This window comes from Physeter macrocephalus, chromosome 12, assembly GCF_002837175.3.
Source record: "Physeter macrocephalus isolate SW-GA chromosome 12, ASM283717v5, whole genome shotgun sequence".
NCBI lineage: Eukaryota > Metazoa > Chordata > Mammalia > Artiodactyla > Physeteridae > Physeter > Physeter macrocephalus.
The window spans coordinates 65,820,187-65,844,079 of record NC_041225.1 but is presented as its reverse complement, the minus strand read 5'-3'; the positions used below and the strand labels follow the sequence as shown (position 1 = coordinate 65,844,079).

The window sequence follows — 23,893 nt, the reverse complement described above, 5'->3', positions numbered from 1 at the left end:
AAAAAAAAAAAAAAAAAAAATTAATCTGTTATGAGTTTAGTTTCAGCATTTACAATTTAGTTTATTTGAGTTTCTTGGTTAACTCTGTTGAATGACACATAATTGCATCAACTAACATTTGTCAGTAAGAATTTCAGACATTTGTTTTACAGTTCAAATATTAGTCATCCGTAAATCTCCCCCCATCCCTGGCTCCCCAAATTTACTTGTACAGTGACACTTCAGTCCATTGTAAGTGTTCACAGGTAGGATAGGCAGGATTTGGGGCTCCTTTTCTACCTATGTGGATCACAAGCAAATCAGTTTAAGACGAAATACCTAAGAGAACTGTGTTTTACTGAGCCACTGAGCCTTGAGGCCTTATGCTTTGTGATTCAGCCATGAGTTTACAAAATGTAGACTTCCTCTGAAAGCAGAAGACAACTAGACTAGCATACCTGCTGTCCTATGAATCCCAGTCTAGCAGCTATTTTGTTTATCTACCCAGATTTTAGCAGGGAAGAGCCTTTTTTTTAGTATATACTCCCTTTATGACAGAATAGTCAAAACAGTTATCTGCTTACCAATGCAATGGCAGGCACTCAGTCTCTTTCTGTGGGTTTTCACAGATTTGAAGATAAAAGAACCATTTTGTAAGAGTCAAAGAAATTATTTATTATGTAATAAAGCCTTTAATTTAGGAGGGCTGTTTCATTCTTTAATATATATTTTGCCAACCATCCCACTGTGCAAGGATTCAGCAGGGATAAATGTAGAAATGTTTCATTTCTGAGTAACTATGTAGGTGTCTCTCAAAGGATCTGATTTTGAAGTAGAATAAATAAAAATACTAAGGATATTTGTTGCTTTTTTCCCCATTCATAGAGGTATGAAACTGTAGCTTTTAATTAATTCAAACTGCCATTTCCTTCCATGTTGTTAGCTTTCAATTGTTTTGTAATTATGAAACTACAACTAAATACACAAATTAATTGGACCTTGAAAATCGTCTGCCTGATGCATCAGGGCAATTTTTATGGGGAAAAAGTGTAATAATGACATTCCTAGAATTGTAGAATTCTAGCTTCTCATCTCATATTTCTCTTCCAAAATTCACAGGTGCTTCCTAAGGGGGGGAAAAAAAACCTTTGTCTCATCTGTAATAATTTCAGATACAATTAGCTTCTCCTTCTACTTAAGTAGAAAGTTGACGTAATGGGCTCAAAATTTGATGAACTGTACAAATGCTACTACAGTAAATAGTTTAAAGGTCATCAAAGGAACCATAAGACATCATGAATTTTAATCAATCAGTAGATCAATTAATCACATATTATATATTGATGCTGTACTATGGTTCTAGGCAGGCCTACCATGCTGTAAATGATGCCTAAGATTTGTGAGACATGGTCTTCTCCATCAGGAAGCTTTCAAATAGAGAAACAAGAATAGCACATAGGTGTACTGAAGATAATAATAACATACCAAAAATAATAATGAATGTAGTTTCTAAATATTATAGAAACTTTACAGCAGTGATTCTCAAAACCTTGGTGCATGAGTGGAGGAGGGGGCAATCTCTGAGACCTTTTCAGTGAAGTCAAAACTATTTTCATAATAATACTAAGATTTTATTTGCCTTTTTTTTCTCATTTTTTCCACAAGAGTACAGTGGAGTTTTTCAGAGGCTAAATGACATGTAATTTTGCAACAGATTGAATGCAGAAACAGATATTAGCACCAAAATGTCTTGTATTAAACTGAATATTTAAAATATTTGCAAAAATGTAAAGCAATGCTGTGCTCTTCAAAAATTTTTGTTTTTAAAAATAGCTATTTTTTTAATGTATGTTTTATGTTAACATATAATAGATTTACCGTTGTTATTTTTAAATGAATTAATAAATATTTGACAGTTTTTCACTTTTAATTTCTAATAGAGTATATATCCATCGATACAATCTTTATAAACAAAAGATGTTTGGAGTCTTTAGTAATTTTTAAGAGTGAAATGTTCCTTGAAACTAAAAAATTTAATAATTGCTGTTTCAGAGAAATGCAAGATTACGAATGATACGCATATGTGTCCTGCCTCTTCTGAGGTTCTAGACAATTTATCACCACACTAAAATCCAAGTAGCAGGTTATTAAGTAAACATCTTTTCAAACTTCACATAGTTTGTGATAACAGATCTTTTTCTTCTTTCATAATGCATTTTCTTCAGTGACTGGGCTTTTGATTTTCCCACACATCAAGCACATATCCTTGGGTCATGTCATGGGGTGATTCTGTACCATAATTTCTTACATATTGATATGTCCCGATCAGATGTGAAGTATGTTTTAAGTAATGTTAATAATTATGGTTTACCTTCCAAAATGAGTGGATAATTAAGTTTTTTGTTTGTCTTAAATAATCAGCAGAGTAGATTCAAGATTGTCTATGATAACATCTCTCTAACGCACTCGCCTCCCCATATGCCTTCTTAGGTGAAAGAGAAAGGATGAGTTTGTAGCCAGCTTGCTGGGAATGTGCCTGGGAGTGTGTCATGCTTGTGAACTCCATTCATCATGCTTGTCACAGTTGAAATGAAGTTGAGAATCTCTAAGGCAACTAATGCAGCATTTATGGAAGTGACTAAACTCAGAGCACACTAATGACTTAACTGTTTTTGATTGATCGAACTGGAGGTCACATACAAATGACAACTGAAAAAAAGCCTAGCCTTTTCCAAAGAGTACCGCAAAATCTAGCACATTGCAAAATGAAACGTAGCATTTTGCCAAGGCTTTGCATGAATCTATACCAAATTTGAAAATTTCTAAGTATGCATTTACCTTGCCAAAGTTTTTGACCTTTATTTAATATAGAACACTAATTGCTTCTACAGTGAGTGAGCCTGTGTCAAAAATAAACTATGTAGAAGCGTAGAACTGAAACATTGTGTTCACTTAGCAGCAACTTTTTCATGTTAATAGTTCGTGATTATTGCTATTTATTGACCATTGAATATGTGCCAGTTTTTCTGCTAAGTGTTATATATTGTCTCACTTATACCTTATGGGAAATTTCAAAAGGTATGTGTTGCCATTAATCTCATTTTATGGATGAAGAAGCTGGGATTGAGAAAGTTTGTGCTAACCAGCTGATCTAAGCCCCAAGCTTAGGTCATGAAACCAGATCTGTCTGATCTCACTGCCTGTGCTCTTACCACTGAATTACCCTCTCTCCTTTGGTCACATAGTACATGCATTTGATTAGCAAAAATGATTCAGTTCCTTTATTTCACAGACAAGGACACATCAGCATAGGCAGATTAAATGGTTTATACAAAGTCACAAAATAAGAAACAAAATCTGTATCCCTTCATTTTGTTCCTTACATGGACATCTGGAACTCAGAACAGGGTATGGACCTAGAAGTTATCTTTTGTCCCTGAAGTTTCAGAATGTTTACTATGTAATATAATTTCTGTGGCATTTATAGTATACTGTGTTAGAGAGAGAGAAAGGGAGAGGAAGAAAGAGAGAGAGATAGAAAGTAGGTGTGTATATGCGTGGTCTTGGAGAAGGACTCTGCCATATATATATATATATATATATATATTTTGTATTACCCATAGTTCTTCATACCTAGTTAGGCCATAATATGTATTAGTTGAATGACTGAGTGATGAATGGTCCACTATGATGCTTTCCTGAGTGTAAATTATCGAAAGTACACCACCAGGTAGGAGGGAAAGCAGCCCCCTCCATCTGCCACCAATTTCAATAAGAATCCTCTTGATGTTATTTGTTTTGCATATGGAATTATTTTTAAGTATTCTTTTGGAACAAATGTTTCTGTTGCCAGCAGTTTTTGCTTGTTTGTTTGCCTGTTTGTTTTTTAATCACCAGTCTAGTTTATACTGTTTAAAAGCTCATTTTCTCAATTTGGTTAATTAACAAAATTCAGTGGGGTCTCATGAGTTTATTAGAATGAGGGCTAAAATGTGATTCAAAATATGTGAGTACTGGCCCTGCTTTTTCTGCTTCCCAACCATGATTCTGTGCTTTAGATTCCTTATCTTCCAAATTTTAAATGTGATATACTTACTTTGTCTGCATTTCTTACCAGGTTTTGGTAAGGATAAAGAGAGAGTGTGTATGTCAAAGTGTGTCAAAATGCATAAAGTGATATATAATATAAGAATAATTGTTGATTATATATTATTAAATAATTCAGTATCAGTGATTATTTTTAAATTTTCATTCTCTCTACAGTGGGGCCATGTACATGCTATAGTCTCCACAGGTAGATTTATAATCCTGTTCACTAGTCCTAACATTTATTCCTAAAAGGTGCTTCTTTTTGAACTGGAAAGACACATTTTCTGACTCTGGTATACCCAGAAGTCGTTATCAAAAGGATTCAGAGAATTAATTCACAACAAGTCACAGAACTGTGCCACCAAGACCTGAAAGTAGATCAGTAAAAATATAAAAATATAGAGCTACAAAATATACAAATGTAAAAAAATACGTAAATATTACAAAACAGACCTACAAAAATACAAATGTTCATAGGACTAGGTGGCCTATAATAGAGTTGGTGAAAGAAGTCATTTTACCCAGAGATACAGCAAGAGGCTTGGGTGTGCAGCATGTCAACACATTCATTTATTCATTTGTTCATTCCTCATTCACTTAACAAACATTTATTGAATGTCTACTATATGCCAGGCCCTGTGCCAGAGGCTCTAAGGATGAAGTGGACAAGGGTCCAACTTTACAGTTGCTAATAATCCAGGAAAAAGAAAAAGAAAGATACAAACAACTACAACAAACAGAATTATTTAAGTGCTAAAAATGGTATTATTACAAAGTACTATGGGAACATGATGGAAATCATGACTAACTCTGCCTAGGGACTTTGAGAAGCCTGCAAGGAAGGGTAGCACTTGAGCTTGATATAAAACAATGTGTAGGAGTTTACCAGAATTTTTTTTTAAATGGAAAAAGGGCATCTCCAGATAGAAAAGGCAGCATGTTCACACCAGTGAAGATGTAATGGAACATAGCATGCTGGAGACAATGTGAAAATTAGAACAAGTCTTTGAAAAGTGCTTTGGCAGATTGTTTCAAGATCTGTAAAAACACTTATGTCTTTAGACCAGTAATCCCACTTTGGGGAATTTATCTTATAAAAAAAAAATACAAAGGAAGAAAAGTGTTATTTACAATAGCAGAAATACAAAATAGAAATGAATGCATTATCCAAAAAAATTCAAAATAATTATGTGATTATAACACACCAGTTTGTCTCTTGTATTGCCATTAGAATGATAATAATGATGTTCTAGGTCAAGATGGAAAATGTATATGCTATTTTATTAAATTATAAAACTATATCTTTATTATTGCAGCTATTTTTTAAATTAATTGTTATTGGAGTATAGTTGATTTACAGTGTTGTGTTAGTTTCTGCTGTACAGCAAAATGAATCAGTTATGCATATATCTACTCTTTTTTACATTCTTTTCCCATATAGGTCATTACAGAGTATTGAATAGAGTTCCCCGTGCTATACAGTAGGGTCTTATTAGTTAGCTATTTTATATATAGTAATGTGTATATGTCAATCTCAATCTCCCAATTTATCTGGCATTTTCCCCTTGGTAACCATACGTTTGTTTTCTACATTTGTGACTGTTTCTGTTTTATAGATAAGTTCATTTGTACCAATTTTTTAGATTCCACATATAAGCAATATCATATGACATTTGTCGTTCTGAGTCTGACTTACTTCACTCAGTATGACAATCTCTAGGTCCATCCCTGTCACTGCAAATGGCATTATTTCGATCTTTTTTTATGGCTGAGTAATATTCCAGTGTATATATGTACCACATCTTCTTTTCCATTCATCTGGCAGCGGACATTTAAGTTGCTTCCATGTCCTGGCTATCGTAAAGGGTGCTGCAATAAACATTGGGGTGCATGTACCTTTTCAAATTATGGTTTTCTCTGGATGTATGCCCAGGAATGGGAGTGCTGGGCCATATGTTAGCTCTATGTTTAGTGTTTTAAGGAAATTCCATACTGTTCTCCATAGTGGCTGTATCAGTTTACATTCCCACCAACAGTGCAAGAGGGTTCCCTTTTCTCCACACCCTCTCCAACATTTATTGTTTGTAGATTTTTTTGATGATGGCCATTCTGACTGGTGTGAGGTGATACCTCATTATCGTTTTGATTTGCATTTCTCTAATGATTAGTGATGTTGAGCAGCTTTTCATGTGCCTCTTGGCCATCTGTATGTCTTCTTTGGAGAAATGTCTATTTAGATCTTCTGCCCATTTTTTTGATTGGGTTGTTTTTTGGATACTGAGCTTCATGAACTGTTTGTATATTTTGGAGATTAATCCCTTGTTGGTCTCTTCGTTTGCAAATATTTTCTCCCATTCTGTGGGTTGTCTTTTTGTTTTGTTTATGGTTTTCTTTGCTGTATTATTGCAACTATTTAAAATTATGTGTGTGTACAGATAAGAAATAGAAAAGAATGTGAAATGAAAATCAAAACACTAACAACAGCATCAACAGCAACAGAAAGGTTTGTGAAGGTAGTGGGATTGTGACTGAATTTTTTTCATAGATTTACTTTGTTGTGGTGACCATATTTACTAATTCAACTAATGTGTATTGACCATTTCTTATGTGCTATAAGCATTGCTTGGTCCTCCAGTTGAAAAGATAAAGGAGCTTATCATTTATATAATAAATTCTAAATTTTTAAAGAAAAGCACTTTTACACTTTCATGCCTTGCCTAAGATAACTCTGCCATCTTTCTAGATCCAAATTGAATGTAATCTCTTGCAGGAAATCTTTTCAGAATCTATTCATCCCATCATTTCTAAGCTCTCTCTAGATTTTCCAGCCTTCTATCCCCCACAATGAAAGGTATCATGCTGTAGGAGTTCAGTTGGATAATCCAATTGAATTGGATTATCCAGTCCAAGGCTGGTGTCACGGTGGGAAGCGGCTGGGCACAGGAGGGGGGCATACAATAGGTGTGTTTCTCACACTGAGGCCCATAGCAACCTGCATCAGAATCCCCAGGAGGAGAGGTTAAGTATGCAGTTTTTCACCCTCATCCCTAGAAATTATAATTAAGTCCACCAGGGTGGGGTCATAAAATTGCATTTTTAACAAACACTCAAATTCTTTGGCATCTTAAGTTTGGGAAAGAATTGCTATAAAATATTAAGTCTACATGAAATAAGTGCTTCTGCCAGCTGCAGTTTGCTCATGGAACTTTACAGTATATTTGTATGAGTGAAAACTTGAGAACTCCTGTTCACGGATTTTCTTATAGTGTTATATTTCGTCCACGATGAGCTTTGTTTCCAGCTTAGTTTTCACAGTTTTGTTAATGGAAAACATTTACTCCTGCTCAGTAAAAATGTGGATTCTTTATGTGCGCGTGCTTGTGTGCATGCATAGGATTGTGAAGTCATGTGTAACTATCAGTGTAGTTATCTTTTCGAAGTCATTCTCGTTGCTTAAAATATTGTGTGGTCCATTATCAGTGAGGGAGGTGGGGGAAGTGGAGGGGAAGGAGACTCACATTTTATGATGTCTGACAAACTGTACTCACTGAAAAACAAGTTTCTCACAAGGTCTATTAATGCACCTCAGCTACATGTAATGTTTTGCACTGTTTTTTTTCCTTTTGTTCTTTTCTTTCTTGCCTCTCTTCCTCCTTTCCCTCTTTCCTTCTAACAGACTGGACCATGGACTGTGGCTTTTGTTGATTAATGCTTTTCATTAGTCAGCCACCAAAACTATTTTTGATCACTGGTGTCTGTTTGGTAAAAGGCATTGTCCTACTCACAACATCCTGAAAGAATCGGTTCCTTATTAAACTTGTCCCTTGAGTCTTGAGTTTGGATCAATGTGAACAGTTAGTCATCCTTATGTTGAAATAAAATAAATGTATAGTATGCCAGAAAGCTCAGAATTTTTTTTTAAAATGAGCTAAGGACTGGCAGTAGACATCCTTTCAGCACCATTTTTACCCTTTGGTCTTAAACTGCCCAACCTAGAAGCCAGCTGGGAGAAAACAGTGACCAGAGGATTTCTGTACACTGCACTCTCCCTTCATCTTCATGTGTCATTGTTGTGCATGAAATAGATTTGGTATGTCTTTCTGGGTGGATTTATTCTCTTAAACCATTAAAGAAGCTTTGATGTGATGTTAGTGGGTTCTGATCTCACTAACCTAAAGGAAAGCTTGCCTTCTCTAGAGGTCTAGAGAGCTATCCTAAGAAAACCCTTCTTAGTACAAATGAATTCTTAGGACATGTAAAAGGACCCTGCCTGGATATCTGCATATTCATGGTTTCTAATGGCAGCAGTGAGATAGGGACCAATTCAGCCAAGTGTCATTTCTATCAGTGGCTATAAAAGGGTCATCCTACTCTTCTAAATGCTACTATTTGCACATTTCTTCTATGCACATTAATTTTCCTTGCTCAAAAATATTTTCAACTAAAATATTCTTTATGTTGTAAAATCCAGTTTGGGAAACTATCCCTTCATGGATGACTCTAAAGCACTTGCATTTTTCTTTTTTGCTGTGACACTGGTCTCTGTTCCAATCCTCTCTTGGTGAACACTATTCCTACCACTCTTTAAATTTTATTTCCTAAAAAACAAGCTTCCCATTTCCATATATTAGAAATCCTGTTGACATGACTCTTCATGAAAAGGAATTATGAACTTGAAACTCTAAGATGATCTTCAGGTTCTTATATTATGGAGAGGGGATGCCTATCAACAATGTAGATTTTGGGGATCTATCCAAGTAAGAGAATCAGTCTCCAGGGAGGGGCCCAGAAATCTGGATATTTAACTTGTTCCTTCTTGGTTCTTATGCATACTAAAGTTTGAGGACAGTGAGTCTAGAGCAAGCCTTAGGAGTAGTATTGATTTGGAAAGAACATTTGATATGTAGTCAATAGACTTTTAATTGCTAACTTCATGGATATAGGTGATATTTAATCCCTCTGAGTATCAATTTCTTTTATTTTCAGCATTAGTTTAATACATTTTAGAATATAGTGTTATAGAAAAGATTATATGAGGCATTGGGGTTTTTGCTTGTGTTTTCACTTTGCAAAAAGCGTGCATTACTAGAGAAATAATCAGTGTAAAAAAACAAAACCCACAAGAATAAGGGTGCAGAAAACCAACATCATAAGATTTAGAATATGTGAAATTTTACTCATTTAGACATTAATTCACTTTCTGCCTCTAACCTGTACTTGTAAATATTAAATTAGTAGTTAGCAGGAGTGTAGTGGCACTCCATGGTGTCAAACTAGGGCTGCCATTGTAGGGGAAAAAAAATAAAATAATAAAAATTTAAAACTAAGGTAATCCACTATGATTTTCTACCATTTCTATTCTCTTAAAAAAGGAAAATGGTCCAGAATATTTCCTATTCTATATTCTCTCACAACTAGAGCTTACTTCCTGACATACGTCTTTTCAAAGTCACTCATGCATCCTGCTTCCCATTCATCATCACTGTGGTGAAAGTACAGACAAGAGAATTTGCATTTAAAAATATCTTCAGCCACCACTCACATTCTTCTGAAAGGAGGAGACTCAAAGCTGCTTCTTTTGTATTTCAGAGCCTATCAATGCCCAGTGGAGGATCTTACTCTCTTTCCTGGGTAGCAAAAGCTTTCCATGCCTTAAATCCAGCATCAGTGTGGGAAGGAGGAGGCTTTGGAGCCATCTGCTGTCTCTTATTTGACATCAACTTTTCCCCTTCCTCTAAGTTTTACTCTGGTTGATAATTATGGTGATTTTTTTTTTTTTTTTTTTTTTTTTTGCGGTACGCGGGCGTCTCACTGTTGTGGCCTCTCCCGTTGCGGAGCACAGGCTCCGGACGCACAGTCTCAGCGGCCATGGCTCACGGGCCCAGCCGCTCCGCGGCATGTGGGATCTTCCCGGACTGGGGCACGAACCCGTGTCCCCTGCATCGGCAGGCGGATTCTCAACCACTGCGCCACCAGTGAAGCCCCTATGGTGATTTTTAACATCTTGAAACTTGCCAATATCATGTTCATCCATTGACTGGAATGGGACAGAATCCCACTGTCCCTTAATTTAAGCCAAGTTATTTAACCTCTCTGCCTCAAAATCCTTCATCCATAAAATAAGGAGTTGGTCTATGCGAGCCATACGAGCTCTTGGAGTTGTAAAAACCTTTCTGGTTTTAAGAGAACTGATGTGACATGGAATATTCTCCCACACCACAGAGTACGTGATAATATCTAGATCTGTGGCTCTTTTCGCTGATCTCTCTCTCTCTCTCTCTCTCTCTCTCTCTCTCTCTCTCTCTCTCTCCAATGTCATAGTGTTCCAGGTGGCTCTGTATCTCAGCCCTGTTGCACTGACCTACAGGCTTGGCCAAGTGTGGAAGTTGGCATAACAGGAGTCACAGAGGGAAAGTTCCTGAAGCTGGTTCTGAGAACTCTGTTCCTAAAAACTTTATCTATGGATAGAAAGACTGGGTGGGGGCCTGGAGACAAGAATCACTAACCTCCTTGCTAGGAGGATATGGTGGCACTCTGCAAGCTGTGGTGGGGCGTGGGGAGGGGTCCAAAATAGGATTTATTCCCTTGCTTGTTTACAAGCCTAACTTTGTGGACTCTAAAGTAGCCTGAGAAGTCTAATTTGAGGGTCACAAAAGCCCCCTCCCCTCACGTAGTCCCTCAAAGAGCCCTCCTGTGATCCCTGTAAATATCACTTTTTCTGGCCACATCTTCAAAAATTCAAATATGAAGATGAATAAGGACCTCAAGCCTTTTATATTGTTAATTTCAATGAGATTAATTTCTCAGACCCTTTGTTTAAATATAAACCTCCATGGAGAATGGATTACTTGACCTATTAACAGCATTCGAGCAAGTTGATGCCGGTGTGTTTTCTGACACACTTTTTACCACAGGCTTCCAGATCACCACACTTTGCTTTTTCCCCCAGCCTCATCCTCATTTGCTGTTTCTTCCTCTTCTCCATGACTTCTTAACTTTGGAGTGACCCACAGCCTTGGGCCTTGGTTATCCTCTTCTCTCCATCTAAACTTACTTCCTTGCCACATCACAATATATACAGAATCCTTTTTTTTTTTTTAACCTGTTTGTAAATAAGGTAGAAAAGCCCAGCGTTTAGAGTGTGGTTTCTCAGTCTCAGTACTATGGACATCTAGGGCCAGATAACTCTTTGATGTAGGAGCTGTCCTGTACATTTTAAGATGATTAGCAGCATCCTTGACTACTACCCACCAGATGCTAGGAACACTTCCCCCAGTTGTGACAACTAGAAATGTTTCCATACATTGCCAAATATTCCCTTGGGGACAAAATCACCCCCCCCCCCCCGCATAAACCACTGATTTAGAATAATTGGGGGTAAAACGAAAAATCCTTTAATAATGCATATTATAAGCCTTTCACTAAATTTGGCCAATTCTTTTTTTAAAGTTTATGTCTCTTAAAGTTATAAGAATCTGAATAACAACAACAAAAGAGTTAAAAATAGAGTCTATAAGCCGGGTTCTGGTTTGGGGATAAAATAAGCTTGTGCCAGGTAGGAAACAGAAGAAAATGGATTTCATTTTGTCTTTAACCCTACACCATTGTTGGTAAAAAAATAAAATAAAATAAAAAGAAAGAAAGAAAAATGCACATCATCTTGCTTTTAAAGCAGCAGTAAACAGTATCCTAAATTAAGATTCAAGTTTAGCTCTGCCATTTCTTGCCAATTTCATCCTTCTGAGAAAACTAAGTTTTGAAAGAGTTAATTCACCCAAGTTCCGGTAACTAGTCAAATCATTTATTTCTCAGTCCTCCACATTCCTACCTCTAAGAATCAGAGAAAATTCAGGTGAATTGTCACTAGAGGTTGTAAAGCTCTTAGATAATTCAGGTGAATTGTCACTAGAAGTTGTAAAGCTCTTAACACACGTTAAGTTTGTACAGTTATCTGCATTCAGAGATGAAAGAACCAGAAGTTAATATGGGATGTGGAGGTCTTCAGCTAAGACTGCCAGAACCTCTACCTAGCAGCTCTCTTCTTGCCCACATGTACTCAATGTTCTTTGCATGAAAAAAAACAGGCCACCCTTCCCTCTGTCTGTCCTCCTTTCCCCTCAACATTTTTGCTTAAAACATCTACCAATCACGTCCTTTTAACCATAAATGAACATAGATGCCATCATTTACATTATTTAATAATTTTAAATTAGAAGAGTAATACATAGACTTGATTTTTAAAATGTCCAAAATGGTACCTATTAAAACTATGCTATGGTCCCACCTTTGAACTCGGCTCCCCTCCTCAGATTTAACCACTATTAACTGATATTTTATGTCCTTACAGAAATTTCCTTTGCATATGCAGCTATGTATTTGTGTGTGTAGTGTGTATATAGCCTTTAAACAATTTAAAATCTGTACCTTTAATTTTTGTTTACGTAACAATATATCTTAGCGATCTCTTCATATACGCATGTTTGAATTTACCACATTCTGTTTTACAGCTACAGAGTATCCGGACTGTAAAACTGTAATTTATCTCATCAGTTCATTATTGATGAGTAGGTGGTTTCTAGTTTTTGGCTATTACAATAGTTCAATAAATAGGTTTAATGTCAATGTTTCATGATTGTTGTTTTCTTTTTGATAAATGCTCTGAGCCTTAATCTTTTCTTTTAAAAGAATAAAGTTTGGCTGTTGAGGGTCATATTATTGAATAAATAGGCCAAATGTAGAGAATGGGCACAAAACAATATATATTTTAAAGAACTTAAGAAAAGCTTTATTATTTCCTTAGAGTCAACATTGAATAAAGGAGAGAGGAAAGGAATTTGCAAAACAAAAACTTGACAGAGTCCAATCTTTCCAGGATGGATTTAAAAAATAGTTGCCAAGACAAAATGAGCTTTGGAATTTCAGCATTCTAGACCTCAGTGGCAATTTACTTTTTTATGGCATATCTATCACGATTTATTCTCAGATTTTTTCTTAGTAGTATTGAGTGACACTAAAAGGGGTTAGAATTAGTCCTTGAAAATGAATGGAGATCATGAAAACTGGGCCATAAAGAACAATAGAGGTTCCCCAGGTACTCTTTGTGATATAAAGGTTATTCCCAAAGATCATAAGTACATATTTCCAACACTGGATAACTCATTTATTTTTCTGGCTTTGGGAAGCAGGATGTGTACATCCTTTGATGCTTGTTTGTTTGTATTTTTATTTTTTGTTGTTTTATTTTGTTTGTATTTTTTTAACATCTTTATTGGAGTATAATTGCTTTACAATGGTGTGTTAGTTTCTGCTTTATAACAAAGTGAATCAGCTATACATATACATATATCCCCATATCTCCTCCCTCTTGCATCTCCCTCCCACCCTCCCTATCCCACCCCTCTAGGTGGTCACAAAGCACCGAGCTGATCTCCCTGACCAGCTCTTTATTGGCAACCTGCTTATGAGGTGGACAGATCAGAACTTAAAGATTTTTTTCAAAATTAAGGGAATATGGTGGAGCTGCATATTAACAACAGTGGGAAATTACCCAATTTTGGGTTCGTTGTGTTTGATGATTCTGAGCCTGTTCAGAAGGTGCTTAGCAACAGGCCCATCATGTTCAGAGGTGAGGTCCATCTGAATGTGGAAGAAAAGAAGACTCAAGCCGCCCAGGAAGGGGACCGCCGAGATAACCACCTGCAGGGACCTGGAGGCCCTCGGGGTGGGCTGGGTGGTGGGATGAGAGGCCCACCCCGCGGAGGCATGGTGCAGAAACCAGGATTTGCAGCGGGAAGGGACAGTGCTCCAAGGCAGTGAATTGCTCTTCACCGATCTTCAGGCAGCAGTACAAACCCTAGCTCCCACAAAACGGTGAATTTCTTCAGCCAACCTTTGGTATCTTGGAATCTGATCCTAGTCTATCATGAACTGCTTAAGTTTGTACAATTTTACTTTTTGTGTTAATGGTGTGTGCTCCTTACCACTCCCCCCCATTTTAGTCCTTCACTTCCAATTTTGTGGAATGATATTTTAGGAAAAATGGATTTTTAAAGAAGAAAAAAAAAAGACTGCGTTTCCCTGCTTTACTTGCATATACAGACTGGATTTTTTTTTAACAGTTTCCCCAAAGGAATGTGTCTTGCTTATTACTGACATTTGGTATGTTTTGTTCATTGGACTATTTCTTACTTGTTTTCCTCCAAGAGTTTTATAGTGTCTGGCCTTACGTTTAGGTCGTTAATCCATTTCGAGTTTATTTTTATGTATGGTGCCAGGGAGTGTTCTAATTTCACTCTTTCACATGTTGCTGTCCAGTTTTCCCAGCACCACTTACTGAAGAGGCTGTCTTTTCTCCATTGTATATTCTTGCCTCCTTTATCAAAAATAAGGTGACCTTGTTTGTCTTTTTAACTATCGATAACATGGCATATTTATTGGGACTTAAATTGTCTTTAAAGAGAAACAGCTCTAATTGGCAAAAAAAGCATAGTAATGTATTTCTTAATGTTGCATAATTACCTTTACAAAATTATCCCATAAAAATACTCATTATAAACGGGGCATTCAAAAAATGCCATTCATTAACTTGAAAATAAAATTATAATTACAATTACAAAGCTTTGAGCCTATTCTGTTAGGAGGGTTGCATGCTAATTGCACAGTTTAAGGCTTCTAATTTAATATTAGGTGAGAAGGTGATAATCGTGTGAAGGGAAGCACATAAGAAGAGTTGAAGGGTTGAGATGTTAAAAAGTAGTTTCCCTTCTGCTGAGCTGTCACATTGGATTACAAAGTAATACAGAGAAAAATTCCTGTGCATGAAAATAGGTCTTTATTTGGGTCGGGGTTTAGGGGAATGTCCGTTTCCTATGCAGTCACAGTGGGGGAGCAAATTTGACAGCAGAGAGTGCCAAGACTTTTTGAGCTGGGCACGGGCTGGTCTGTCTACCAACAGCCTCGTCAACTGCAGACGGAACTGCAGCATCCCTTCCTGCAGTAGCGCATCAGCCATTGGCTCATTGGTGACACGTGACTGATAGAGCCTTTTCTGTGTGTTTTCTCGCCCATCTGTGTGCAGGGCACTGATAGGCCAGGCTGATGCGCAGGCAATTTATCATCTTGATCTCCCACTGAGTCAGGGAGCTCTCCTGTCACCAGTATTGATTTCAGAGGATGGACTAAATTTCCTAGGATTTCCATTAAGAATTAAGAAAAAAGCTCTAAGCACGCAGGGTAGCCAGACAGACATGGATATGAGATGGCACTGTGAAAACTCGCAGGTAGCTTCTTCTATCACAGCCGGTGCTCAGCACAGCTTAGAACTGCAGCATGCAGGGTTTAAGATACCAGAAGCCTAAGAACAATAATAATGAAAATAATAAACTCTTTTGGATAAACTAATTTTAAGATTTATATTAAAATGTTTCTTCTTGGAGATTGCATGTCAAATTTATGCACGCTCTGTATGAAATGTAGAAAGGTTGTTTTAAATTTTTAAATGTCCTTAAACCCTGAGCATGGTTGCTTCTACTTTTGTTTGTTGCGTGAGCTTCAGAGGTTTATGAGCATGCTTGTGGCAAAAACAACCAAAAATTGTGGGGGGTGTGTTTATATATATGTATTAAGTTGATTCGAGTAAAAGCATGAATAAAAGCTGCTTTCAATACTTGCCAGACTGCTTTATTATCGTTAGTGACTTGGTGATTATTTTGCCTAAATATGCTTAGATTCTGACCATGCATGCTTTGTGGCAGAGTGGGTTTTCGTTGAGAATTCGTAAAGGTGTAATGTGTGAATTAAATGTATGTTTGGTGCCACAGAAAATGTATTAGTGTTTATTAAACCTGATTAATTAATGGAACTATTTCATGATGGTAAGATTTGAGTAACATTTATTTACACTAATTCTGCTTACTGAAAAAAAAATGCATGTCTGGGATTAATGAACGTTTTTATATTTTTGAAATATAAATTTTGATTATTTCAAAGACAGTAAGATTTCAGTTTTAAAAAATGCATCCGAGGTGAGAGAATTAGAAACATTTTTTTTTTTTTATTTTAGCCTAAGAGAGGATTCTAAAAGTGCTGTTTGCGTATTCGACATCATGTGCATGTTCATGAGTGTGAATTCTTCAGATAATTGTTTGATAGTCTCCTAGCTATCCTTATTCTCCTGAAGAGGAGAAAAGCCTTGGCATTCAAGTATTTCCTAGGCCCCTGGGAATTAGAGCCAGCAAAAGCAAGAGTGTGGCCAGATGGGATTGGCATGCTTGGCTGGGAGAGGAGACAATAGGCGTGGGCGGAGCAGGTGGAGAACAGAAGGGATTGAATCTCAGAAAAAGGGAGGGGGGAAGGGAGGAGTAGGCTTAATAGTGAAGGAAGCCTGGCCCCTCTTTTCAAGGGAACTTCTGATTGCATCTTCCTTTAAGTATGAGATAGAATGTCATGTCTGTTGTGACAACTATTTTTCATTGAATTAGGTAACCCCTGCTTCATAGAGTAGGAAAGAAATCCCATGAATAGAAGATACTTTACCAGATTATAAATGGAGTGCTATTTGTTGTTGTTTGTAACCTTTTTCTCTTTGCCATATTCAGGAAAAGTATTCATCAATAGGAGCAAAATTCAAATTAAGCCGTCATATTATTTGAGTCATTGGTATCTAAATACAAATATGGCAATAACTACTAAACTTATTTATCAGACTTTAATGATTCAAGCATCAATAGGGCTTGCTGACTTTTTCCCTAAGTAAGCTTTGAATTATGAAAACATTAGGAGCTCATGCTGACTAATCTACTGTTATTTTACTTCTGGCTTATAAATAGATATTCATTTCTAGAATAACTTTAAATGTTTTATTTAAGTATTTGTTGATTTTATGAAGGCTGGGGGCTTGACCAATGCCCAGTTCAAATTCTGCAATGAAATTAATCAAGCCTTCTGTCACCCAAGGGCACAGTCTTTGCCCAGAAGGGTCATAGGACTGAAAAAGAATGAAAAATCAATTTACTTCTGAATTCTGTGATTTCAGTGATTATTTCAAAATTCTAAGGTGAACCCAGACACAATTTCCAGTCCTAAGTACAACTGAATTTTACCAAAATCATGCTGCCAAAATGTACCACTGAAACACAAATTTTAAAAGTTTAAGTACACATCTCTTACTCTGTGGGTCGCCCACAGCTCTCTTAATCATTTGGTTGGTGGACCTTGTGTATGGAGAGAATTTCCATTTTCCAAAGGAAATTTAGCCGTGTTGCATGTCTCTTTTGACTGCCTCTTGAACCTTGGCTTGACAAGGAATTATGACATAGATAAAGTGAATGAAGACCTTTACCTTTAATATCCTGAGATACATTTAGGATAATTTATTCAAATCATTTATATTGATTTTCCCAGAGTTAACGAATGAGACCAATTTCTTTTACTTTCTCCAGTCCTTTTCTTCCAATGCCCTGTTCTTAGAAATTAAAGAGTCCACTAAGCAGCAAAATTCTCCTCACTTGGCAAATTCCCTCTAACGTTTTTAGAAAGAAATAGTGCCTACAGACAGATCTTTGGACAGATATTTATATTTTGGAGGGTTGACTGGTGTTCATTAAGCAATATAACCCAGTGTTAAAGAATAAATATTTTCACTGACTTTGCACAGTCAAGTTGCCTAATATGCTGAGTGCCACGTTCTCCTTCTGTAGAATGAAACTAGAAAAGCCCTGAAGTGGTATTAAATGTCTGGTCACAGTAGCATTTGGGGGTCAACTGCCAAGCAAATTTCTCACCAAGACATTAACCAGGAAATGCTTACATATTTACGAAGTAATTAGTGATGTAGCATTGCATATTAAGGATGTTTTGGGTAGTTATGATGAAATGTTACTGTCTGTGTGCATTCCATATGCTCCTTTAATTTACAAAATGTGCTCATTCCACAGCATCTGGGTGCATTTATAAACTACAAGTGCACTCAATTAACTATATGATGGATGCAGTAGGCAGATTGCTAATTGATGGGAAAAGCCCTTTTAGCTTTATACATTGTAGTTTTCAAATGGGAAAATAAAGCATGTAGCCAAGAACTTTCAGTCTTTGTCTATATTAAATTTAAATGTTTCAAGAACTAAGCTTACCCTCAGCCCATTTGGAAAATAACCCATTTGAAACAAGATTTTGCCGGGTCAAAATTAGTGCTCTTAATTCCGGTGTTATAAGCACTAGCAAGATATAGGTGAACAGAGTTAGTGAATATTTAATTATACTTAGACCAAGTGGTGCCTTTTATTAATTCAGTCTTCTTTTTCACTTCCCATTTCCTTTACTCCCAGTACTTTATTCCTCTGCTGCTTTACCTGTCTATGGACTCAAATGCCATTTGTTCCAGACCTCTATTACTAAACAGAAACAATAAACTATATATAAATTCAGCAGAATATAATGACACCAAGTTCTGCTTATACATTTTTGTGTATATTTAGGCTTTGAATATCATTGATTTCTATTAAGGTTACCATATTGACCCAGAAAGAATGATTTTATTTTCTGCTATCTTATTTACATTTACTTGATAGTTGATACTTGAATCTCCTGAAGACTCCCTTCCCTCATTACTCTAGCACAGAGAATGGAGCCAAGCACAATATATCGAGTATATAGGCAATTTCCAGTATACAGAATAACTGGGGAGAATCACAGACAGATATAAACCCATGGGTATCTCTAGTGTCTCACAGAAAATTAAGACAGCATATAAGTCTAAACTAAATAATAACCATGAAAAAGTAAAAATATATGAGAGAGATTTTCTAGTTTTGTGTCATAAATTATGTGTGATTATCACTACACACTTCCATTTTCCCCTAAATTTTCACCCTCATTTGAATTCACTTGATTATGCATTGGAAACTATCTGAGAACTATTTCCCCCTCCCAAAATCAATTATACATTTTTGTTTTCATTGTTGTGAAAAAAATATTTATATATATATAGGGAGGGGAGAGAGAGAGAGAGAGAGAGAGAGAGAGAGAGAGAGACTGCAGATTAAGCCACAATTTAATTGTTTTCCTGATAGCAAAAAAGGCTCAAAAAAGTTTTCTTACTATTTTCCCACAACTAAATGGAATGTCTTTTGCTATAAAGGCTTCAGGCTTCATTACCTTAGGTATTGCTTAGTTTAAAAGACAAAAACTTCATATAATGATGGGAATGACTTGAATATTATTTAGGGGACCAAAAGAAGTCAGTCTCTGAAAGACATCAGTCCTGGAGTCTGTATGCTCTCATATTTGTTTCCACAGCTTTTTTATTTAAACATGACAGGTTTGGTAGGGCCACAATCTTGACTGTAAGCATATTTCAGACCAAAAATATAATTACATAACCTCACAGCCTAGATTTGCTAGTAAATTCATATATGATATGTGGGTTTAGTGGTGTGGGCAAATGCCTTCATCTGTCCGACCTCTTCACATTTTTCAAATTAAAAACTCTACTACAGCTTCAAAGACAATGCCATCCCAATCAATCTTCCATTGAAATGAATTTTCTTATAATTAAAAACTATTTATTGTAGATACAAAATATAGATTACATATATAAATACTATGTATGTATAATAATATATGTATATGACTAAGACTACCTTTATGACTTCAGAACACTCTATTTTATTGTCAAATCAAAAAGTTTGCATAGAATTTTGATATTTTTTTGAAGCTCCTTATTTTGGAGTTGCATAGATATAGCCCCAGGCATCAATTGTCAATGACCCATGTGTGAACTATCTACATAATGGATTATCTTGCATGACCAGATGTGTTCTCTGGACCACTTAACCTCCCATGGGCTGAAAAATCATTGTGTTCCATCATGTGCTGTGACTTCTCTCAATTAGCACGGTTAGATTTGAGTGAATCACCTATCCATTGGGTTTGTAGTAGGACTACAATATTTTCAGAGTTGAATGTGGTGTGTGTATGAATATGTGTGTCTGCATAAAACACTGCTAAATATTTAGCTGCTACATAATAGGTTACATAGAAAAACTAGAAATTTCAGGGTAATAGCTACTCTTGGGTTTGCCAAGAGTTTTCTTAAGCCTTCAAGAAGTATACCATCTCTTTCCAGAATGTTGAAAATTATAATATATAAGCACGTATCTCAGTGTTTTTTTGGTACATTTAATAGTTAAGATCTGTTAAAATATCTACTGATTGATAGATCAGTAGATGCTTGATGTCATGGGTGACTCGAAAATAAGACACTTGCTGCCTTAAAAGTCCAGCTGAGGAGAAAGGACAAACACATATAAAACTAGAGGGGTATTGAAGGCTGAATAATTTCACCCTATAGTCTCAATTAATGAACACGTTTTTGCTGAGCATCTATTACACACTTTATGGTAGCTTAGAGAAAGGAGAGTTCAATAAGGGCTAAGTAGATGCTCTGATGTTTTTCTGCTGTATGTTCTCTGAATTTGTTTGAGCAGCCCTCGTTATCCAGTCATAAAATAAAAGGTAACACAAAATCAGGTCAAATCAGGTGGACTACGTGTCCTGTAACACCAATACCAGCCTCTGACGTGGTGTTTAGGGCACTGAGGTTATTGGAATATGAAGCAAGATCCCAAGTAGCTTCTCTCAATGTGGTTGCTTCCTGTTCTGCATGTTCTCAGGACAACATATTGATTTCTTAAACTAGTTTTCATGCTTTATGAATGATAAAAGTAATACAAAATGTGTACAACTGTTTTGAGTTAAAAATCACCTGCATATTTAGTTTGTATTTGTTTTCTTTATTAGTTAAAATTAGCTATTGTTGCTAAACGTTTTCCCTTAAAAAGTAAGAAATTGTTTTCTTTTTATTGATGGGATGACTTGAAATATTGAGTCACTTTTCCAATAGTAAACAAGACACTTTGGAGTAAGTATAACTATCTCAGGCAACTAGGGTATAAATAAGTGTATTTGTAAATTACTCCAGCAATAATTTTCAGTATGCCTGATTCTACTTCTTTCTCTATCTTTGATTCTATTTTCTTTTTGAAGGGCACCCATCAAAAAGAAAATAGAACTTGGGAGGATATAGACAGGAAGCAAAGGTCTGGCCTGAAGTGGAACAATTTTGAATAAGTGATAATTATGTAAATAGCCTACTAATGTTACTGAAATACTATTGTTTCCTCAGTAAGTAGTTTAAAATGTAGTGAATAATTATGGGAAACTTCATGAACCATTCATTAGAATTGATTGAAATAATACCTAGGTATAAAATATCAAACTGAATAGTTTTTGATTATTTTTCAAAATCTCAAGCTAGAGACAGTAAGCTCAGGTCACTGTTTAGTGGCATCCATGCAACAAGGTTTTCTGAGATTCCTGACTTTCTAGTTTTCCAAAAAGTCTGTGAAATTTCAGTTGCAACAGATGTTGTCATTTTAAACAGAAGACTACTGATGCAATAACAAAATAAATACTGACTTTAACCTCTCTCTCTCTCTTTCTACCTAGCAATTCCCTAAATGATGCATCAACTCTTTTAATTCTTTAGAAAGAGGTATGAGGGTTTAAAATGATGAGATGAAGTAGAAACGTATATTCTTGGTTTATTTGAAAGTCTACCATGTAAGATCATTTCTAAAGATGCCATTCAAATGAGAATAATACATGTTTTATGTCTGTAAATATTACAAAAGTGGGGAATTCATAGGTTACTTTTTATGGTTGTAGTTGTATTTTTTTCCTTTATGAGCATATCTGTATCTGTTTTAAAAGAAAATTATTTTATAAATACCAGTTTTCCCAACTTATATGTAATACATAGGATTTGATCAGATCAGTATGATTCTTTTTAGTTTTTAAATAAATGTTTTAATTTGAAATAATTTAAATATATAGAAATGTTACAAACATAGTAAAGAGAGTTCACTCTCATCCAGCTTCCCCTAATGTTAACATCCTATATAAGCATTTTACTTCTGTCAAAGTTAAGAAATTAACATTCAGTATGACCTTTGAGAAATGATTTGCTTTCAGAAATTTTGTGTCATAGATGCCACTGAGTGACATCAAACTACTTCTGGAAAATTTCAGCATCACTTGGTTTGATTCCCACAAATACCTAAGAGAATTCTCCCCACTGGGCTACCCCAAATTTCTACTAAGAAACATTCAATCAAGTATTTTAGGAGGACAAACAATTGTTTTTTTCTTCCCACCCTCATCAGTGTTGGTTTTATTTTGAAGTTGGTCACAGACTCTCTTTTCCTTTCTCTGTTTCCTTGGGAAATTTTACCATTCTCAGCATAGAAAACTCTCCTAAATTTTAGACTTGTCCTTACAACTGCCCCAGTTCACCTCAAATTCAAAATGTCCCATTGTGTATAGGTTATTTTTTGGAGTTTATATAATTTTAAAACATTTTATTTTAATAGATTTACATAAAGACATTATAATAGAGAAAGTTCTACTGCTACTGGTATGGTGAAAACCAACTCTTTAAATTTCTGCTACTTGACCTCCCCATTTGTAAGGTGAGGGGTTTGCAGCTCTAATACTTTATGATTTTAGGGTGTGAATAAATGTGAATTTCCTTTAAAAGAAAAAGTTTTTAAAGAAAAGTGGTCTTAAAACATAGACTGCTTTTCATTTTGTTGAGTCGTCTCCCCTGACTTTTTAGATGAATCTGCATCTGAGATTTTCTTATGAAATTTTCATTTTGAAACTAGTGGGAGAATAATTCCAGTCATGGCTAGCATTAATTGGAGGGAAATCTCCTTTTCCTTCCATAGTGAAGAATACAGAGACTTATTAGCATTCTGTGGGCAAGGCTGGTAAGTTTCACATAATTAACAGTTTGGAATCCTAAAAACTAACAATAGGAACTGCTACAGAAGGAACAACATCTTTTCATTTTGACATCATCTTGACAAATGAGGGACAATCTGCAGTGTGTGCATCACAAAAACAAGCAAAATTCTGTGAAAACAAGGGAAAAGTGGCCCCATACTCCCTGTTTTCTCCTTGTGTTCCAAAACCTTCACCTTTGCTAACAGACCCTGAAATTATTTCAAATCTATTTTTCATACAGTGAATACCAAAAGAGCTAAATTATTCATTGTAAGTGAAAATATTTATTACCATGTGTCAAGAAACTCTGATTCCCTTTCTGGTGTTCCTAATAAGAACCCTGTGGTGTAAAATTATGTGCTGAATCTACTAAATAATTACCCACGTGAATGCTGTACCTACCATGTGTATTTTTAGGCTTTGTATGGATAAATATTTCATAAAGTGCTGCATACTCTGGACTAAAAGTCCTTCATCCCCAAATCAGTTTCAAATTCTTTTCTAAGAAACAAGATACAATGAGACTTCTAATGAAAGTGGTAAGGAAAGAGGTAACATAAGCAATCAACAGCACAATCTGAGAAAAATTCTCATCACCAATAAAGATTTATAAAAAATAAATTTAATCACTGCCAAATGAGATCTCAGAGAACAAGACTTTGTAAGCAGTTTTCTATAAATGTGAAAAAGACGCTGGGTCTATATTGAGAACAAAAGGTTAGATGTGTAGGACAAATTGTTTTTATGAATGTTCATAATTTAGCTGTAAAAACTAATATAGCTTGTGAGTGGCTATAGTAATTTGAAGTATTTAGCAGGGAAATATTCATAGACAGAAGGAAATGAAATTAGAACTTTGACATTTACAGTTTTAAGACTTAATACAGGGCTTCCCTGGTGGCACAGTGGTTGGGAGTCCGCCTGCCGATGCAGGGGACACGGGTTCGTGCCCCGGTCCGGGAAGATCCCACATGCCGCGGAG

The 23,893-nt window shown here is 35.8% G+C and overlaps 1 protein-coding gene across 23 annotated transcripts in view; it reads left to right on the top strand.

The window, feature by feature from the left end:
- NRXN1 (neurexin 1) overlaps positions 1-23,893 on the top strand; it is a 1,147,673-nt gene that overhangs the window by 1,080,090 nt on the left and 43,690 nt on the right. The window contains exon 1 of one of the 23 annotated variants that reach the window (XM_024118778.1): positions 15,156-15,347. The exons of the other annotated variants lie outside the window; for them this stretch is intronic. Within the exon in view, the coding sequence (XP_023974546.1) occupies positions 15,315-15,347 (33 nt within the window). The 5' untranslated portion in view covers positions 15,156-15,314. Of the gene's footprint in view, positions 1-15,155; positions 15,348-23,893 lie in introns of those variants that run through there. 23 annotated transcript variants of the gene reach the window in all.